Source organism: Phyllopteryx taeniolatus, chromosome 10 (genome assembly GCF_024500385.1).
Source record: "Phyllopteryx taeniolatus isolate TA_2022b chromosome 10, UOR_Ptae_1.2, whole genome shotgun sequence".
NCBI lineage: Eukaryota > Metazoa > Chordata > Actinopteri > Syngnathiformes > Syngnathidae > Phyllopteryx > Phyllopteryx taeniolatus.
Window position 1 is genome coordinate 23,747,849 of NC_084511.1, and position 18,948 is coordinate 23,766,796.

Sequence of the window (18,948 nt, forward strand, 5' to 3'; positions counted from 1 at the left end):
GTGGTCCCACGTAACTGCACAAAAGTGGGTTAGACCTGGTGTTGGTAATTTAGTGGACTCGAAAAGAGGGACATGTGTACTGTTGGGGGCATGATCACAGCCGACTTCAACCCTGTCCAATCAAAGCGGCTTTTCTCATTCCCTTTAAATGCGGCGCACTCACAGCTTTGCATGGAAACATCTGTGTGAAGAAGAGGACTATGTAAAATCGCAGCAGTCCATGCATTGCCACTACTCTTGGCGGGTGTGGCAACAGACAATGTGAGCAAGTACCCTTATCAAATCAAGATTATTAAGATTATTTAGATTTTTTTTTTTGTCTTTTTTTAAATTTATTTTTTACAAAAGCATTTGCATAATTTTACATAGTTAAAAAAATCGCTTGAAATGTTTCATAAATAGACCCGTCCTCTCTTGCCATGTAACATTGCTGCAATAAGTTTATAGTAGGTATATCAATGATCAAGTAATTGACACCCCCTTAAAAAATCTCTTTAATTGCATATATTAATAGTTTAAACTGTAAATATACCACATACTATGATCCTAAACACTTCAATACAATTTCTAACTCATTCTAGAAAATTTCCCTAAAATCACTTAAAGATTATATGATTTCGAAGAAAAGCACCCGAAGTGCGCATGTACATGTACAGTACATGCGGCAAAGACTAACTTCCACTAACAACCCAGGCTAAACTTCGCTCCTCCCGACAGACAAAGCTTCTCTCTTATTCAAGATGTATCACTTCAGCATACTTCATTTCTACCCATTACGCTACTCTACTACTTTATTATTTGTACAGGGCTTGGTGGCATCTCCGGGCGTTGCTCGTGAGAACAGGACCACTGAAGTGTTAAAACAAATGCAATAATTTGTACTTTAAAGTGGTAAAAATACATAATATACAATTACAAAATACATCATAAAATATTATATTGAATCTAATAAAATACAAATCCAGTATATTTGCTGGACAGAGTGGCTTAGAGAGTTGTGTATGATTTTGCATAATTAATTTTTTACCACTGTTCACATCTCCGTTGCGGTAGTATTGCCTCTATTTGTTCTCTACATGCAGAATTCCAATGGCGGCTCATGGCGAAGTGAAACCAGAGCCGTGATCAAAGTACAAATTGAAGATCTTCTGTGTATCCAAGCGATATAAAATGATACCTTGCACAGCAGGGCCACCGAAGCCTCGCAAATTATTCTTTGCATATCAATAATTAGGCCCATGTGGGTCATGGAATAATTCAGAAACCTGTTTTAAATCATAGATATTATTTTTGATGGGGTAAACATAGGATACTGACCGTTTTTAAATATAGGAAATGAATGAAAACCACAGCAGAGATTTTATTAATTCCACTCTTAGTGGAGCCCTTACTGAAATTTTACTCCACATACAGTTGATATAAGAAGTCTACGCACCCTTGTTTAAATCCCAGGTTTTTGTGATATTAAAAATAATAATAATAACAAGACCAAGATAACAATTCCAAAACTTTTTCCACAATGTACACTATATTCAGGCATGTGTGTGATGGATACAGAAATAAAATAATAGTTAGGATGTGTGTCTTGTGTCCACATGTACAGCACACAATATGTGTTTTATGTGTATCCACATGTACGTTGCATTTATTCCACGTGTGCAATACATATATCCAAATGTACAACTTGTAGACATACAGCATATTTGTGCAATATTTGTAACCATATACTGTCCGCAGGTGTGCACATTTGTTTCATATGTGTACTGTATAATGTCCACATGTACTGGTAAGTGATCCATATGCACACAGTATGTACACCCCATTTTCCCATCACACCACAAAGACTAAGGGCGACCAAATGGGTGTCAGGGGGTCACAGGATCACAAGGGTAACTCATCCCAAAACCTTGAAGAGTTTTCAAAGCCCCCCCGCTGCCCAGCCTCTCATCAGAGAGGGCACCTCCTCCCCGAAAAAACCTCCCCTCATGCAACACGTATGCACCACCCGGCACTCATGCCCCCAGTACGTGATGAGGGCCCAGTGCGCTGATGCTGCGGGGGCACCTTTCCTTTCCGTCCGACATTTCACAAAGGCTTTTTTTTTCCACTCACGTTGGAGTCAAAGCCAAGTTCGAGAAGATTTCACCCCATGAGAGATCATTACTCGCGACCTCTGTGGCCTTGTTAGCTCAGGTTCATGTACACACACACACACACGCACAGATTTCAAATATTCCGCCAACTTTATTCAGGCACAGCTACAGCAAACCACATCAAACTACAACAACACTACTGCATGGAAATAATGAGCATTGTGATCCACCAATGGTCAAATCCTTTTATGAGAGCTATTTTAGCACCCAGCCTTCATTGCATATGCTTGTGACATAAAATAGTCGTGTTTTTTTGTTTCTTTGTTTTTGTTTTACGTAAGTTAGAGCAAAATTATGCTAATGCTAACGCAAAAGTGCCAGAAGACTCCATAAATATAGATTTTTATAAATTCTCATGAAAAAAAAAGTTTGGCAGTACCTGAGTGTCCCACGTGATTTAGTATTCTTACGTTGTTGCGCTACTAGTTCATTGTGCTCTGTTTATAACCCCAAAATGTCATAATTAAAGTCAATATTTGTATGAAAAACACTTGTAGGCCATAAGAATGAACCAATTCAATGAAAAACAGTAAGTACGGCAGTAATAGAGTGCTTTCATGCGCTGCGTCCGTCATATTCTTATGTCGCGCCACAGTCCATCACTAACCTCACAAATAGAGTAGTAAAGAAACACACTCACACGCATTTCAAATACTCAAGAACATGTAAATAATGATTCAGTAGTAAAGTGACAATGATATCTATAGTTCAGTAAGAGTACAGGAATGAAAAAGAAAAAAACAAAAACAAATTCAATGGAAAAACAGAAGTGCTTGTGGTGGTGCTGACAGAGCATTTTGCCGAACGAGACCAGCCCCAAAAGAACACGGAAAAACATTTCAGCGTTCTAAATCCATTCGACACTCATGTGCCACCCCTCGGAGAGTGCCGCCACTGCACACTGGGAGGTGGGGGGGTGGGGGTGTGGGGGGGTGACCAAGCACTGGTCTCCCCTAGTCTCCCCATAGAACCACCACTGGTGCCATGCGAACACATATTCTTATACTACCACGCAAACTAGCTCATTTCATACATCAAATCAATTTGCCCCCATTGAAATGAAGTGAAAAGTCCTTGACCTGTTCGAGCCCCTCAAAAAAAAAATTAAGAGAGAAAATACTACTGCATTGTACAATACAAATATAATAAAACACGATGTAAAGAAATTAACTTTTTTTAAAGTGTAATTAAGACAAAAATGCCACACACACATAGTGTAGTGTATTTGCTAATGTGTCCTTTTAAGGGGTGTGGCCTAGTGAGTGATGTCAGGAGTTGGAGTCAGTTAGGTTGGCCATTTACTACGTGGTTTGTCCAGTATGAGCGTCATCTCCATGCTCCTTGAGAGTGTTTTCATTTTGTATTAGTGCGTCAGCCACTGCGAGGGCATTTTGTTTTTCGCTTCACTTGAGCTTTGGAAAAACACAACCAAGCGACTGCTTGTAAATTGGACCACTCGTAAGTCAAGGCACGACTGTCTTTGTATGAAAAACACTTTTAGGCCATACGTACATACAAAACATCCATCCATCCATCCATTATCTGAGCCGCTTATCCTCACAAGGGTCGCAGGCGGGCTGGAGCCTATTCCAGCTATCTTCGGGCAGGAGGCGGGGTACACCCTGAACTGGTCGCCAGCCAATAGCAGGGCACACATAAATAAACAACCATTTGCACTCACCTCCGAACAAATTAGAGTCTTCAATCAACCTAGCATGCATGTTTTTGGGATGTGGGAGGAAACCGGAGTGCCCTGAGAAAACCCACGCAGGCACGGGGAGAACATGCAAACTCCACAGAAACAAACTCCATTTGAACCCTGGTCCTCAGAACTGTGATGCAGACGTTCTAACCAGTCGTCCACCGTGCCGCCACATACAAAACAATCAAATCAAATAAAAAACACTGTGCTACTTCATAACTTGGGAAAGGTGCGTGTCAACCGAGGACACTGTACTGTGTTGCATTTAGAAGTAGTGATCTCGACAGCAGACACTATAGGCCAGGCGCTCCCCTTCGGGTTTTGGGGGACAGACAGCCGACTTCGTATTACACGAGAAAGCTGACAGGAAACTTAAGGTGCCGCTGCTATCTCTGAGCAGATTACACTTTATCCGCGATGAAGGGCTGAAAAGAGGAAGAACGGCATTCAGTCAAAGCAGCTAAACGACGGTGAATTAAGATGTCGCGGTGTGGAAACGAGGCAGTTATGCATACATAACATGTCGAGGCCGGGTACCCCCCGCTGGGCCCAGGCACGACAAAGCCCCTCTAACTGCAATACCTCGGGGACAGCTAATGATTAATTAGCTTGTGTCATTAAGTGAGGCAAATGTCAGCAGAGCTTCCTGGGGAAGCTGTCATAGCATGTGGAGGCCTTGCACAAGTTTACCCCCCTCAGGTACACACTGGTGAAGGGGAAAAGAAGAGAAGAGGGGAGCGGCAGAGTTCTGATGTCAAGGCAAATCCTGACATCTAGTGGCCGGATATGGAACTATATAGAGGTCCAGTATGATACCTCCCATCATACTTACAAACTGTCAAATTTCTAACATAAAAGTCTGTCCAAATTGAGTTCATCGGATTTCTCATCTACAATCTAATTTTTTTATATTTTTAATGTGATTTAATTTATTTTTATTTAATGTACACAATAGATTGAAATAACTTCCCTGTAATAATTTAACGTTTTTTAAAACTCATGTTAACCCATAAAAAAAATCCATCCATATTGAACTTCTTTGATCGCTGATCGATAAAATAAATGTTTTTATTTCATTTACACTATAAATTAGAGCAAATAACCTGTAATAATATAGTTTTAAAAAGCATACATTAAAAATTAATCCAAAGTATATGCCACTTTTCTAAAAATAAAAATGTATAAACCCCAATTATAGTGAACTTTGCATGGTAGAGATTTAACTTGCATTAGTAGACGTAGCAACAAACTGGGTTAAGTGACAATGGTTTTCTTAAGTGTTCCTGAAGCCACATGGCAATATCCTTTCCACAATGATGCCAGTTTTTAATGCAGTGCCGCCAGAGGGATCAAAGGTCACAGAAGTTCAGCGTTGGTTTTTGACCTTGCTGCTTACCTTGCTGCTTACGTGTAGAAATGTATCCATAGTCCATAATATCAAATTATGGACTGTAGATGGGCAGCACGGTGGACGACTGGTTAGAGCGTCAGCCTCACAGTTCTGGGGACCCGGGTTCAATTCCCGGCCCCGCCTGTGGGGAGTTTGCATGTTCTCCCCGTGCCTGCGTGGGTTTTCTCCAGGCACTCCGGTTTCCTCCCACATCCCAAAAACATGCATGAATTGGAGACTCTAAATTGCCCGTAGGTGTGTGAATGTGAGTGCGAATGGTTGTTTGTTTGTATGTGCCCTGCGATTGGCTGGCAACCAGTTCGGGGTGTACCCCGCCTCCTGCCCGATGATAGCTGGGATAGGCTCCAGCACGCCCGCGACCCTAGTGAGGAGAAGCGGTTCAGAAAATGGATGGATGGATGGACTGTAGATGATGATATACCTAAATTCCTTGCAATTGTGCGTTGAGAAACGTTGTTCTTCAACTGTTGGACTATTTGCTCATGGAGTTGTTCATAAAGTGGTGAACCTCGCCAAATCCCATGAACAATTGAGCCTTTTAGGGATGCTCATTTTATATCCAATCAAGACACTCACTTGTTTCCAAGTAACCTGTTCACCTGTGGAATGTTCTTTTTTTTTTTTTTTTTTGAGCATTCATCAAATTTCCTTGTCATTTGTTTCCATTGTCACAGCTTTTTTGGAACGTGTTGTAGGCATCAAATTCAAAATGGGAGAATACTGGCAAAAAAAAACAAAAAAACAATAACATTAAATATCTTGTCTTTGTAGTGTAGTAAATTGATTATAGGTTGAAAAGGATCTTTAATCATTGTATTCTGTTTTTGTTTGTTTGTTTGTTTGTTTTTGTTTGTCTGTTTTGTTGTTTTACAATGTTCCAGCTTCATTGGAATTGGGGTTTCCGATTTAAGTTAAACTATAGATTAAATTAAATTAATAGTATAGTTTAAAAAATTATATAAATAAAAATAGATGTCATGTTTATAATATAAAACCCATCCATATTGATCTTAAAAATGTAATATAATTTAATTTACACAATAAATTAAAGTAAATTAATCATTAATTATGATTATTATTATTACGATTATTATTATTATTATTATTATTATTATTGTTGTTGTTGTTGTTATTGGTGTTATTGTTGTTGTGTTTTATGTTTGATCTTATTTACACTTTGTTACAGTTGTGGTTGTTTTTGAAAGTCCTCTATAAATAAAGTTGAGTTGACTTTAAAAACATATCCAAACATTACATTTGTCACATTACTAAGACAAAACCCATCCATAATGTGCATTTAATGTGTAAATATATTTTGTGGTTTACGGATAAAAGGAGCTTAATATGGACTGGTTCTATATTAGAAATGTAGCAAAAAATAAAAAATAAAAACATATATATATATATATATATATATATATATATATATATATACATATGTTACACAGGGAAGTTGAATTACATAAAATGTTAAATTTGTGGATCAGATCAGAGAAGCTCAATATATATTGGTTCTATGTTAGAAATGTGACATAATTTTTCAGTATGTTTAAAAAATACATTATTCTAAAGAATAAAAACCCGTCCATATCGACACTCTGATCCCTAATTCACCAAACAATTATAAAATATATTCAATTCAATTAATTATACACAATACATTAAAGTACATTTCCTTTGAATAAAATGTATATTTTAAAAAAATGCTCACAGAAACAATTCAATAGAAAGACGGAAATGCCTTACAAGTTCCTACTCTTCAAAATAGATAGTCAACTATCTAAATCTTGATTAAAGATTTCCAATTAAAGAATAAATTAAACTGTAAAATAAAATAAATAAAATTGTATTAATTTCATTATTTTTGAACAGCCACACAACTACAACTAGAAAAGGTATTTCACTGTAAAATATCCAACTGTATGATATATTATGAAGTGAGGTTGACCTTTTCTTGGGGCACTTCCCCCCACCATGGCCCCCAGCACAACACACAAGGGCACACACATAAACACACACCATACACACTTAACATGGCACTGGTGCCCAAATTTAAGCATCAGAAGCAGACTTTGCTTACCAAATATCCAATACGGGAGCGGCTTTCGATCCGGTGCCACTCCGGATTAAAGAGAATGCCAAAGAAGCCAATTTGAAATGTGCGTACACTTTGATTATGAGCTCTCACTTGTACTTAGTCAGCATCAAATCTTGGCCTGCTCTAAAACCACACCACGCACAAGTGAGAAGGCCCTTGGCTTCAACCAGGGAGTGGCATCTTAACACACACACACGTTCATATCTGTGTTAATTCACATCTGCAAGCGCACAAACTCTCACACAGACATTATATATAGAGTGTACAAAAGCACACCTGTCAGGGTCTTTTCACTATGTGAGCAAAAAGCAAAGAAGTCTAAACCCCCTTTACACACATACACACACACACATATATACATACACACGTGCACACACACACACAAACACAGACACGCATGCACGCACACACTCTCTGTATGTGGTATCCCATTTCTGCTATATTAAAGCAAATCCATTCAGCTCCCGCTTTCCCATCTGAAATAAAGGAATGAGCAATTTTCACATATAGCAAGTGAGGACACATGCAGTTTCTCTCTCTGTGGGCCCAATGAAAAGGATCGGATTGGGAGGGGGCTGGTTGAGGGGGGGGTGGTTGCAGTCTAATCTGCCTTTGATGGTGAATGGTTCGGGTTCCACAATTCACCAATCAAGTCTGTGTTAATGCACGCAGATGGTTGTTTTGCAAATAGGCTGTGAAACTTTACAAAACTTGAAAATTTTACACCATTGTACTTACATACAGTGGATATAAAAAGTCTACACTCCCCTGTTGAAATGCCAGGGTTTTCTGACACAGGGTGATATTTTGAACAGTCATAATATTCTCCACCTTGTCTAACACTCAAGGTCCATCTGAAGAAAAAGAACTCCAAAGAATGATGCTGCTGCTCCCGCAATTCTTCACTGGGTGTGTACCGTAATTTCTTGTGTATAATGCACATTTTTTCCCCCAAAATTGTCAAAAGTCAATCGTGCACATTATACATAGGTATAGGAGACAATTAAAAATACTTTCCCATTTTATAAATGTATGCCGCTATCTAGAGGTTATGAAAAAGATGTACACTTTCATTCCAATATTCCACCGCCCCCGAGATGTTATGAATAGGTTGTAAACTTTCATTCTAGTATGGCACCTAGAGGTTATGAAAAAGGTGTAGCCTACGCTTTCATTCCAATATGACAGGGGTACATATGACTGCATATATGTACAATTGTGCTCATAAGTTTACATACGCAGGCAGAATTTGTAAAATATTGTTGTTGGTTTTTTTTTTAATACGACTGATGACTGAACAACAACCATCATTAATTTCTCAATGGTTATGTTTTGTTTAATGATCATGCTTTCTGAAATGCTTGACAGTTTAATTTGAATCCCAAAAAAGTAAATGTGTTTTCTTTAAAGAATTGTACACATCTTACAAATTCTGCCTGGGTAACCAAACATATGAGCACAACTGTGTGTTTTCTCATTTACTAAATACTGTAAAACTAAGGCTGTGAATTTCAAAATAAAAGCAAGTAAATAAAAAGAAAGTATTATGTGTGCAAATAAAGTGCTTAACTTCAGAATAATTCTTTGAAAAAACTAACAAAATACAGATACTTCATGTTTTGATCATATAGGTTGAAACAAATTCATGCATTGTAAAAATGCATTATACATAGGTGGAAGGGTTTTCCAGAATTGACTGTCTTCTGTGTTATATTTAACACATTGGAAATTCTTTTGTACTCTCATCCTGACTGATAACTTTGAACAATGAGATTCATCCGGTTAATTCTGAATACAACCTCATCCCTAAAATCCTCCTATCCACAATATACGAGATACATATGTTAAAAAATAAAAATTAATACATTTTAAAAACAGGGCCAAAAGATACACTGAGGAGCCTCCTGATTATGTTGAGTCCACTGATGTGTGACGTTGAAAAAAGGAAGGGGGGGGGGGGGGGGGGGGGTGTCAGTCAAATAGAATGACTGAATTAAAGTGGTAAGGCCAGGAGTGCTCTGTCTTTGGCACCATAACATGGCTCCTATGTCCTAAAATAATTACATTGAGGCCTTGTGCGCTGGAGTGTCTGCTCAAAGAGAAGGAATGACCTTGGCGGTGAATGGAAGCCACCCATAGAAAGAAAACAACACCCTATTTCTTTACACTTGAGGTTTGTTATCTTTTGTAGTGAGTCTACCCATTCACCGCTCGCTTTCATGCAGCTATGCACATTCTGAATACACGGAGGGAACGTGTCAGTCGGTGGCAGGTAGCCCTCATTGCAAGTTAATCTCCTGAAATAAGGTTGTGAAAAAAACTAAATTTAAAAAAAATACTTTGAAATTCTTTAAAGCACTTCCCTCTCGCCTCTTTTGTCAGCTTGAAGAGTGGGAGTGCACGGCCAGCGACAATGGCGGCCAAGTGTGGCGGAGTAATCACCTTTCTGGGGGGAAAACACTAGTAATTACGTCTAAACTGTTTGGGCTCGGGAGACAACTGCTATTGTGCTCGGAAATGAAAGAGTGCCTTTGAATGGCGTGACGCTGGCTCTCAATCTGTTTTGTTCACAAAGATTTCTCCTTTGCTGCATGCACTCCATCATATACGTTTAAGTGTGTGCGTGCACTTGTTTGACCCATTTCTCACTGAGAGGACGTCAACCATAGGGAAAGGGTTCTATTTTCAGGTCAGCTTCAGGTCAAGTTCAGTTCTTTTCCCAACACTCTTTAACCCAGTCATTCCCAACCACTGTGCTGTCACAGATCATCAGGTGTGCCGCGGGAATTAACCAATTTCAAGTCATTGGTCGGAAAAGGATGATTTGTTTACAACAAATAATGCTTCTTAGTTCATCTATCTATGCCAGTGATGTATAATGACAGGCAGGACAAACAAATGTTACATTTATGAGTATATTGAGATGAGATCATCATTATTTCAGTATAGATAGTTTTCGATCACGTGATCGGTATTTGTTTGTCCGCCATCACATCGGGAGGATAAGCCCGACTTGAAAGGGAAAGACGAGCTGACTCGCGTTCGTTCTTATTCTTTAGTCCTCCTTACATGTTCTAAGATGAGGGCTATTATATTGAGAGAGTATAAAGAAACTTTGGACGCGTGGCGAAGAAATAACACAATGACAAAGTGTTCGACAACTCAAACGTCTCTCGCCGCCTAGCTCGCAAATAAAACCAAATCTGTCTCACTTAATGACCCAGAATACTTGACAGCTTGGCTTACTTTAGCTAAATCATCAATGACTTTGACAAGACTAGATGGTGTTTAGCACAGTGGGAGTCAGCAGAGTCCTACAATTCTGACGTGTATATATGTTTAATATAATACCACGGCAACAATCAACCGATAGCCAATGTAAGATGTGCATTTTATAAATCAGTGCTACTTAAGAGTACTGAACTAAAATGTAAACACTGAAAATGGACATTTAGCCTGCTGTATGTACAGTACGGTATGGAACATGTTTTTTCTAACGTTGCTAACTGTTAAAGGCTTACCTTCAACAAAGTGTTCAGAAGAAACACAAATGTATGGACTGGGTATCTGGTTGGAGTGAGATCAGACCACTCAACAGTATTGTACTGTATAGAAATGTACAGTAATTACATTTGCTCTCCACATAACCTGCAAACAGAAAACATGAGTACAAAACATAACTGTTCCTCATGTATTGTCCTTCCTTGTGTTTCTTCTTTTGCGGGTTCTCCGGTTAGCAAAGCAGCTTAAAAGTCACATTAGCGCCACCGATTGTTATTGTCCTTCCACTACCAGTGTCCATTGATGGTGGCCGGATGTTGTGAAGTTTGCTGCCGCCATCTAGCAGTAGAAGTTCTCGGTCAAGTGACACCTCGCATATAAAAAAAAAACACTCGTAAGTCAAGGCACGCGTATCTCAGGACACCGCTGTACGTTAAAATTGGGCATTTTATTTCGATTACAGTTGGTAAAGGCAAATGAGGTTTCGAGTTTCGGGACGTTTTGCATGAATGAACTAGTTTGCGCAAAACCAAATATTTGAAACCCTAATTTTAAACCCCTAACTGTGGCTTGAAACCTACATTTGAAACCCTACTTTGAAACAATATTCCTGGCTTCAAACACTACCTCTGAAAAGTGAGCATTTTTATCTGTGCAACGGAAGAGTTTGATCATTGTGACATACGAATAGTATGTCCTCCCTTAATATCAATGCTAGCAATAATGCATTTAATTTGAATTTTTCAAGTAAAAATATGTGTTAGGGGACAAGTGCTCATGCAGTGAGAGTGAAGTGATGGTTACTACTGCTCTCCTGTGTTTCATTGTGTTGACCAATAGGTGTCAGTGATTGGCAGGAAATGAGGAATGCCATACTGTACTGTTTGTGTGAGACAGTTTAATAGCATCTACGCTTCAGGTCCCTTTGAAGCACTATTACCATAGTGCACATAATAGAGCAGAACGTAAAAGGACGGGAGACTGCAAGCGCCGCTCCTTTGTGCATGTCATTTGCAGTCTGAATCCATTACATCAAAAGGCCTTTCTGATGGATTTGAGATGAAAACAGCTCATTACAAAGTGTTGATTAGTGGAAATCATCAATGCAGCACACCTTAATACAAGGACTTTTTTTTGTTTGTTACACTCGTATAGGCTACAGCAAATAATCTGTTTGAGTTGTTAGTATGTATGTAGTATGTATGTCCTCCAAAGGCCGTACATTTCTATTTATTTTTTTAATGATCAAATAAAGAATCTGAAAAACATATATTATATAAATGTAGTTCATTTTTGGAAAGGTGAACTTCCTTCAAAATGTTGAATTATGAAATATGAAAGTGCAGTGTAATTTGTGAACTGAACTTTGAAGTAGTTGGCGTAGAAAATGAAATTTCTTAACACTGTCTGTCATAGTCGAGATGTACAATTGTTTCAGCAAGAGGGAGGAACAAGAGTAAAAAGCCTATAGGGTCTGCTCAAGAGCTATTTGGTATATTAAATAATATTTAGGGCATTTTGGGATCAGGACAATTAATTTACACAAGTGCATATTTCTGGATTTTGTGTATTATTTTAACTTTCCATTTCTGGAATGGCCCTATATAATAGTGACGATGTTGCTTTTGTTGTACAATGAGAATAACAAAGACCAAATTAAATCACACACACACAAAAAAGGGGGAGATGACGTGTACAATATAAAGTGTCAGACATGGTGTAAAGCGTGGCAGCACAGACAGAAAGGAGGGGGTGGATGCTGGATGATGGGAGGGGGCTGGTGACAAATTTCCAGCGGGTCCTCGCTGCTCGCATCATTGCAGGTGTCCTCGCTCGTGGATGTGTGACACCTCGGCGACGACCGTTAAGTCGGCAAAGCGGATCCGATCTGAAATATTTGATGAGGCGTGAAATCCGAAAGAGGCAGCGTGTGCTCGTCTGGATGAGAGACCCCCCGCAGCGGTGAAGACGCGCGGCATCTGCTCGCTGCCATCGACCGGAGCTCCGAAATGGAGGCGGGGGAGGTTGGGGAAGGAGCTCGGGGCTGGCTGGGTGGGGTGGGGTGGGGGTGTGGCGGGTGGTAAACACGAGAACCGAGCCGTCGAGCCCGAACCGATTGCTCCACCGTCATTTTTGAGGGGATAAAGACGTTCTCTGGTGCGTGGTGCAGCGTCCATTGTGGACATTTGCGTGTGCGATGCTGCAGATGTGAGCGACAAGAAGGCCCTTTGCATCTGGATACTGCAACATGGACTATTCATGCATCATACTATGGATGTCGATTGGTGAACTGATATTCAAACCTCTTTTTTTGTCAATTGCCCACTGCTGGTTCCTGCCGATCTTGGGTGGGCAAAAGGCAGGATCACTCTGGACTGATTACCTGTCAATCACAGGAATAAGGACCAGACATTCATACCTATAATTGCAGTTTTAGGGACCAAGTATAAACATGTAATTTCATATACGGATCAAAACCCAGTGAAAATGCTGTAGCAACAGTGCTGTGCACATTTACGTGTTGTAAATGTGAGCTACGAGAGGGCATTTGGATCTGGATGCCGTAACATGGACTGTTCTCATTTCCTATGGCTCTAGTCTGTTGAACTGATATTAAAACATTTTTTAATGATTTATATATACTGCTTATTCGCTGGTTCCTACTGGCTTTGGGTGAGAAAGAGGCGGGGTCACCCTGGACTCATTATCTGTCAATTACAGGAGCATAGACCAGACATTCACACCTAAGTGCAGTTTTAGGGACCAAGTAACAACAGAAAGTTTCAAACCAATGTTGACAAAATGATCATAACTGAGTGAAAATGCTGTTCATGTGAACCTTTGCATGTATGACCTACAATAAGGCCATTTCATGGACCTCATCATGAGATGCTCCAACAAGGACTCTTCTCACATTATGTGGATCTAGACTGTTGAACTGATATTCAAACATCATTTTGCTGATACTGCTTATTAAGGGTTCAAGGCTGCTTCTTGCTGACTGGAAGAACGAGAGGCAGATTCACCCTGGACTGATCACCTGTTAGTCACAGGAACAGCAACAGACAAGACCTTAAATCACACAAGCAGAGTTTTAGGGTTTGTTTAAATGGCAACAACCAAAGCAAAACGTTTCGTGGACAAGGGTTGACAAACATATCTCCATTCACCCTAAAAACAGAGTGAAAATGCTGTAATATGCATGCCGAGCCAATACTTGGTGATGTGACCTATCCTAAATCTTCTTTTGAATACACTTCCTGGATGGAAGGTTTTACTATAATGCGGTTACAAGCACAAACGCTGTAATACCGACCTGGTTGTCCATTAGTGTTTTAGTTGTCATGTATTCTCATTTCCTCAGACAAACAAATTGCATTGTCTGCACTGAAACGAGAAAACAGTCAATCTCAGACGTCCCCATTTTCAGGCTCGTTGTCACGTAAGCGAACAGCTGTTTTCTTTGACCTGTTTTGAAAGACGGTGTCCAGCTGATTACCTAACATGTTGTTTGACTGTGAGATGAAGTGTCTAAAGACATCCTAACATACAACCCAAAAACCTTCTCCGTCTGCCTGGAATTGAAATGTCTCCCTTGTTTTTCACAATTTATTGACTGGGTCAGACAGGACACCGCAGGCAGGCAGGGTGAGGCCAACGATGCCATGCTCTCAGGCGCCCAGCCTTGGCCCCAATGTATCCGACGCCCAAAGGCATTTGGACTACGACTTCCCTGGCCGAGATCCATTGTGGAGCTCGGCAGCCAACAGCGTTCTCAAGATTATGCTGATATCTGTGATCGTTTGCGTGTCCTTGTTTGGGAATGTGGTGGTGCTGCTGGTTTTCCAGCGGAAGCCTCAGCTCCTGCATGTGGCCAACCGCTTCGTCCTCAACCTCCTATTGGCCGACCTTCTCCAGACCGTGCTGGTTATGCCCTTCGCCATCGCGGCCACTGTGCCAGGGGTTTGGCCCCTAGATGCCCGATTGTGCCAGGCGTTGGTGGTGCTCATGCATCTCTTTGCATTTACCAGTGTCAATACCATCATCGTTGTTTCCGTGGACCGCTACCTGGCCATTATCCATCCTCTGTCCTATCCCACCCGGATGACGCCTCACCTAGGCACCAACCTGATCATCTGCACCTGGGTGTTCAGCTTCCTGCAGAGCACGCCGCCTCTGTACGGCTGGGGCACCATCAACTTTAACCACCATCACAAGATGTGCTCGGTGGTGTGGTCCTACAGCCTGTCCTACTCCATTGTGGTAGCCACCTTCTCCTTCTGGCTCCCGGTTCTCGTCATGCTCGGGTGCTATTGGATGGTTTTCCGTGCGGCTCGGCGGCAGAATGCCCTGGTGCACCCCATACAGACACGATCCTACTCCCAGACCTGTCCTCCAGACTTGCAAGGACAGAGCAGCTCGGCACCCCAGCAGGCGGGTTCACCGGATGCCCCTTCCTTGGCCAAGGGGTACCCCACTCGTGTGAGGCACCGACGCTTCCACTACCACTGCAAGGCCGCACGTGTCGTCTTTGTGATCATGGCGTCATATATCCTCAGTATGGGACCCTACAGCGTACTGAACACCATATCTATGAGCGCCAGAGCAGATGTGCCCCCCTGGCTGTCCTCTCTGGCCCTGGTGCTCTTCTTCTTGCAGTGCTGCCTGCACCCGTACATCTACGGATACATGCACCGCAGCGTGCGGAAGGAATTCCTCGCCTTGCTCTGCGGGATGTTCTGCAAGCAGGGACAGAGCTCGGCCACCGAGACCTGCCACACCACGGCGAGGGAGGGCCGCGCCGGGGCACACCCTCACTTGCCCAGCCTAGCCGCCAGGGTCTTTCCACTGCAGACGTGGGAGGAGTGCACCACGTCGTCCTCGCCCACCTTTGAGAGGAGGTCGAGGGACAGCCACAAGGAAACCACCACGACCAGCGTCAACTCGGATCGGGAGCCCACTGTCCATGACAAGCAGAGTATATAAAGAGGTCAAATGTTGGACTGGCAATGGCTTTATGTATACAGATGTACTATAGAACTATACTGTACACCACTCCCAAAAAGTTATGGATATTTGTCTTTCAGGTGAAATGTTAGGAAGAACTTAAAATGCATTATAACTGTTCTGGTGAACTTAATTTTACCTTCTCTTAACCTTTGAAAACACGTCCAACTGTTTGCAATGCTTCAGGATGTTCTCTGAGGTATCGGGCCACTGACCTTAGAACGTTCACAGAGTGTCATCAGCAGTTTGCAACAAAGAGACCGTAAAAGTCACAGAAATGTATCATTCTTGGAAAATGATTGGTTGTGAATTCTGCCGTACAGCTCCTTGGTAAAGAATGGCAAGTTGTGCAAAATGTGACTGAAATCTTGAACGGTCGGACATGAACATTCAAACATTTTGAAAAGGTTAGGAAATGTCACCTGAAAGACAAATATCTCTAACATTTTGTGTGTCTTGTATGTGTGAAAATATTAGCAGAACCCTTTATTTTGAGGGTTTTAGTCCATCATTTAAGAGTACAATTGCTTGGTAAGATACCGTTCACTTTTGAATTTAGAAACACACCTTTACCTTTTGGGCTGTGGATAAGGTAAAGAGTAAAGAGTTACCTCGGAGTACAATCTTTCAATCAAGCCTGACGTGGTACCGGTGTGTCACTGCTTGTACATCGAGGGACAGAATTAGACTATACGCCTATTTCTTATCGTGTAAATACATCTTAAGATGGGTACATGTATACTGACAATCGGGCCAAATTTGAGCATTTTTCTTTACTTGCGATCAAAATAAGAAAAAGACAGATTTTCAGATTCCTCTGAAAGATTATAGTGAGGGATTATCATGTGGTGTGGTGTGTGTTAAGAGGGATTTTTTCCTTCCCAAACTGCTCAGAAATCGTGAATAGTAAACCTGTTCAATATTTATGAGCAAAAATCCTCATGTGTGGGAACACAGAATTCAGCTGAGTGAGACTCTCTCATTGTGATGTCAAATGGAACAATAGCCCATTAAGAATTGACCTGAACCTCGATTCATTATCAAAAATAGTTAAGATGTTAAAAATCTGTGTGAATGTAGCCGTACTGTACCTCACTTTAGACAGAGTGCATCTCTCGACAAATGTAAACGTCTCCAATTGTCTATTAAAGTACAATATATTGGACTTTTAAATCTCACGGCCATCCTGCTCGTCGATCCGTCATCGTTAATATTTTAGCGACGGACAGGCTTCGCCTCCAGCCAGTCGACTCAGGGTGTGTTTTCAAAAAAACACAGCCTGTACTGTGTTGTAGTCCTCATGTTTGGAATAAATCTGGTTGAGTGAGTGAAGAATTGTTTCAAAGCGCCTTTTAACAAACAAAGGGTGATTCACTGTACCTGTCAATACACACAATGGACCCGTACAATAAAGGTTTGTCATAATTGGTTTTAACTCGAGCATAAAAAAAGGGTTGCTTACTTGTGTGGCACATGCAAAGCTTGATTCCTTGAGCACCCGCCCCCTCCTCTCCCAAAAAAAAAAAATCACAAAATAAGGTTGAATTGATTTAAAACCATCAACACAAACTGGCCAAGGAGCAATATAACTTTTTGTTTTCTACCAGGAAAATTTTTCAGTCTTTACTTTTAGGGATGATGTGAAGGACATTAGGTGGTTTTAAATGATAGCGAAAGCTACATGATGCACTTGAGGTAATAAATAAATAATAAACTTGAGGTCAATAAACATACAGTATTATAATCTGTTCCTTTTCAGTGCTAATGAGGTAACAAATGTGACATTTTAAAGAAATATGGGATTACTTATTTGTGTTATTGCAAGATTGAGATGGATGCATGTTCTGCCCTTTACAATATCAAGATAATTGGTCTGTTAGTGCAAGATTGCTGTTGATGTTGAATGATATCCAACATAAATATGTAGTTTTAGTTAGCTGTCGTGTCTCGACCTGTCAAGAGATTGTTGTGCTCAGTCAGTCCAAGAAGTGAAAAATTATTCTGAATAATTCAAAGCAGCAGTTGTACATACAGTAACTCCCACAATTGCGTTTTAAAACTTTTTTTTCTTAAAAGGTGTAGCAGCTATATAAGACAAGAATAATTTCCTGCTATCGTGTTCAGATAAAAGTTCCTGTGTGTTTATAGAGATAACTGATGAGCGGTTATGAATGTCAGCCTTATTAATGTATTTATTTACAGTGCCTTGAAAAGGTACCCCTTGAACTTGTTCACATTTTTCCACTTTAAAAATCACAAACTTAAATGTTTTTTGATTTCGATTTTTTCATGTGATCGACCAAAACACAAAGAACTGCATAACTTTAAAATGGAACGGAAATTATATATATATATATATAATTATTTTACCCAAATAAAAATCAGGAAAAAAAACCTGCGTCAATACGTTGTAGAACCAACTTTTGCTGCAATTACAGCTGCGAGTCTTTTAGGGTGTCGCTACTGGCTTTGCACATCTAGACTGAAATTTTTGCCCATTCTTCTTTGAAAAATAGCTGAAGCTCAGCCAGATAGGATGGAGAGCATCTGTGAAGAGTAATTTCCAAGTCTTGCCACAGATGCTCAATGCGATTAAGGTCTGGATTTTGGCTGGGCTATTCTAACACTTGAATATTCTTTGATTTATTATAAACCATTCCATTGTAGCTCTGGCTTTATTTTTAGGGTCATTGTCTTGCCGGAAGATGAATCTCCATCCCAGTCTTTAGGAGCCTCCAACAGGATTTCTTCCAGGATTAACCTGTATTTAGCGCAATACATCTTCCCATCAACTCTGACCAGCTTCCGTGTCCATGCTGAAGAAAAGCATCCACCATGATTCACAGAGGTGATAGTGTCTTCAGTTTTCCACCATACATACAGTAGCATGCATGGCATTTAGGCCCCTCACCCCCAAAAAACGTGGGTCTCATCTGAAAAAGCACCTTCATCCTCATGTTTGCAGTGTCCCCTACATATCTTGTGGCAAACTGCCAAGTGGACTCCTTATGCATTTCTTCAATGGCTTTATTAATGCTACTCTTCCATAAAGGCCACATTTGTGGAGTGCACGATT

The 18,948-nt window shown here is 40.6% G+C and overlaps 1 protein-coding gene across 1 annotated transcript; it reads left to right on the top strand.

The window, feature by feature from the left end:
* The first annotated feature begins 12,948 nt into the window (after positions 1-12,948).
* gpr101 (G protein-coupled receptor 101) lies at positions 12,949-18,899 on the top strand. The gene has a single exon (XM_061787619.1). It carries the CDS (start codon positions 14,526-14,528, stop codon positions 15,849-15,851), a length of 1,326 nt encoding a protein of 441 aa, XP_061643603.1. The 5' UTR covers positions 12,949-14,525; the 3' UTR covers positions 15,852-18,899.
* The last annotated feature ends 49 nt before the right edge of the window (positions 18,900-18,948 follow it).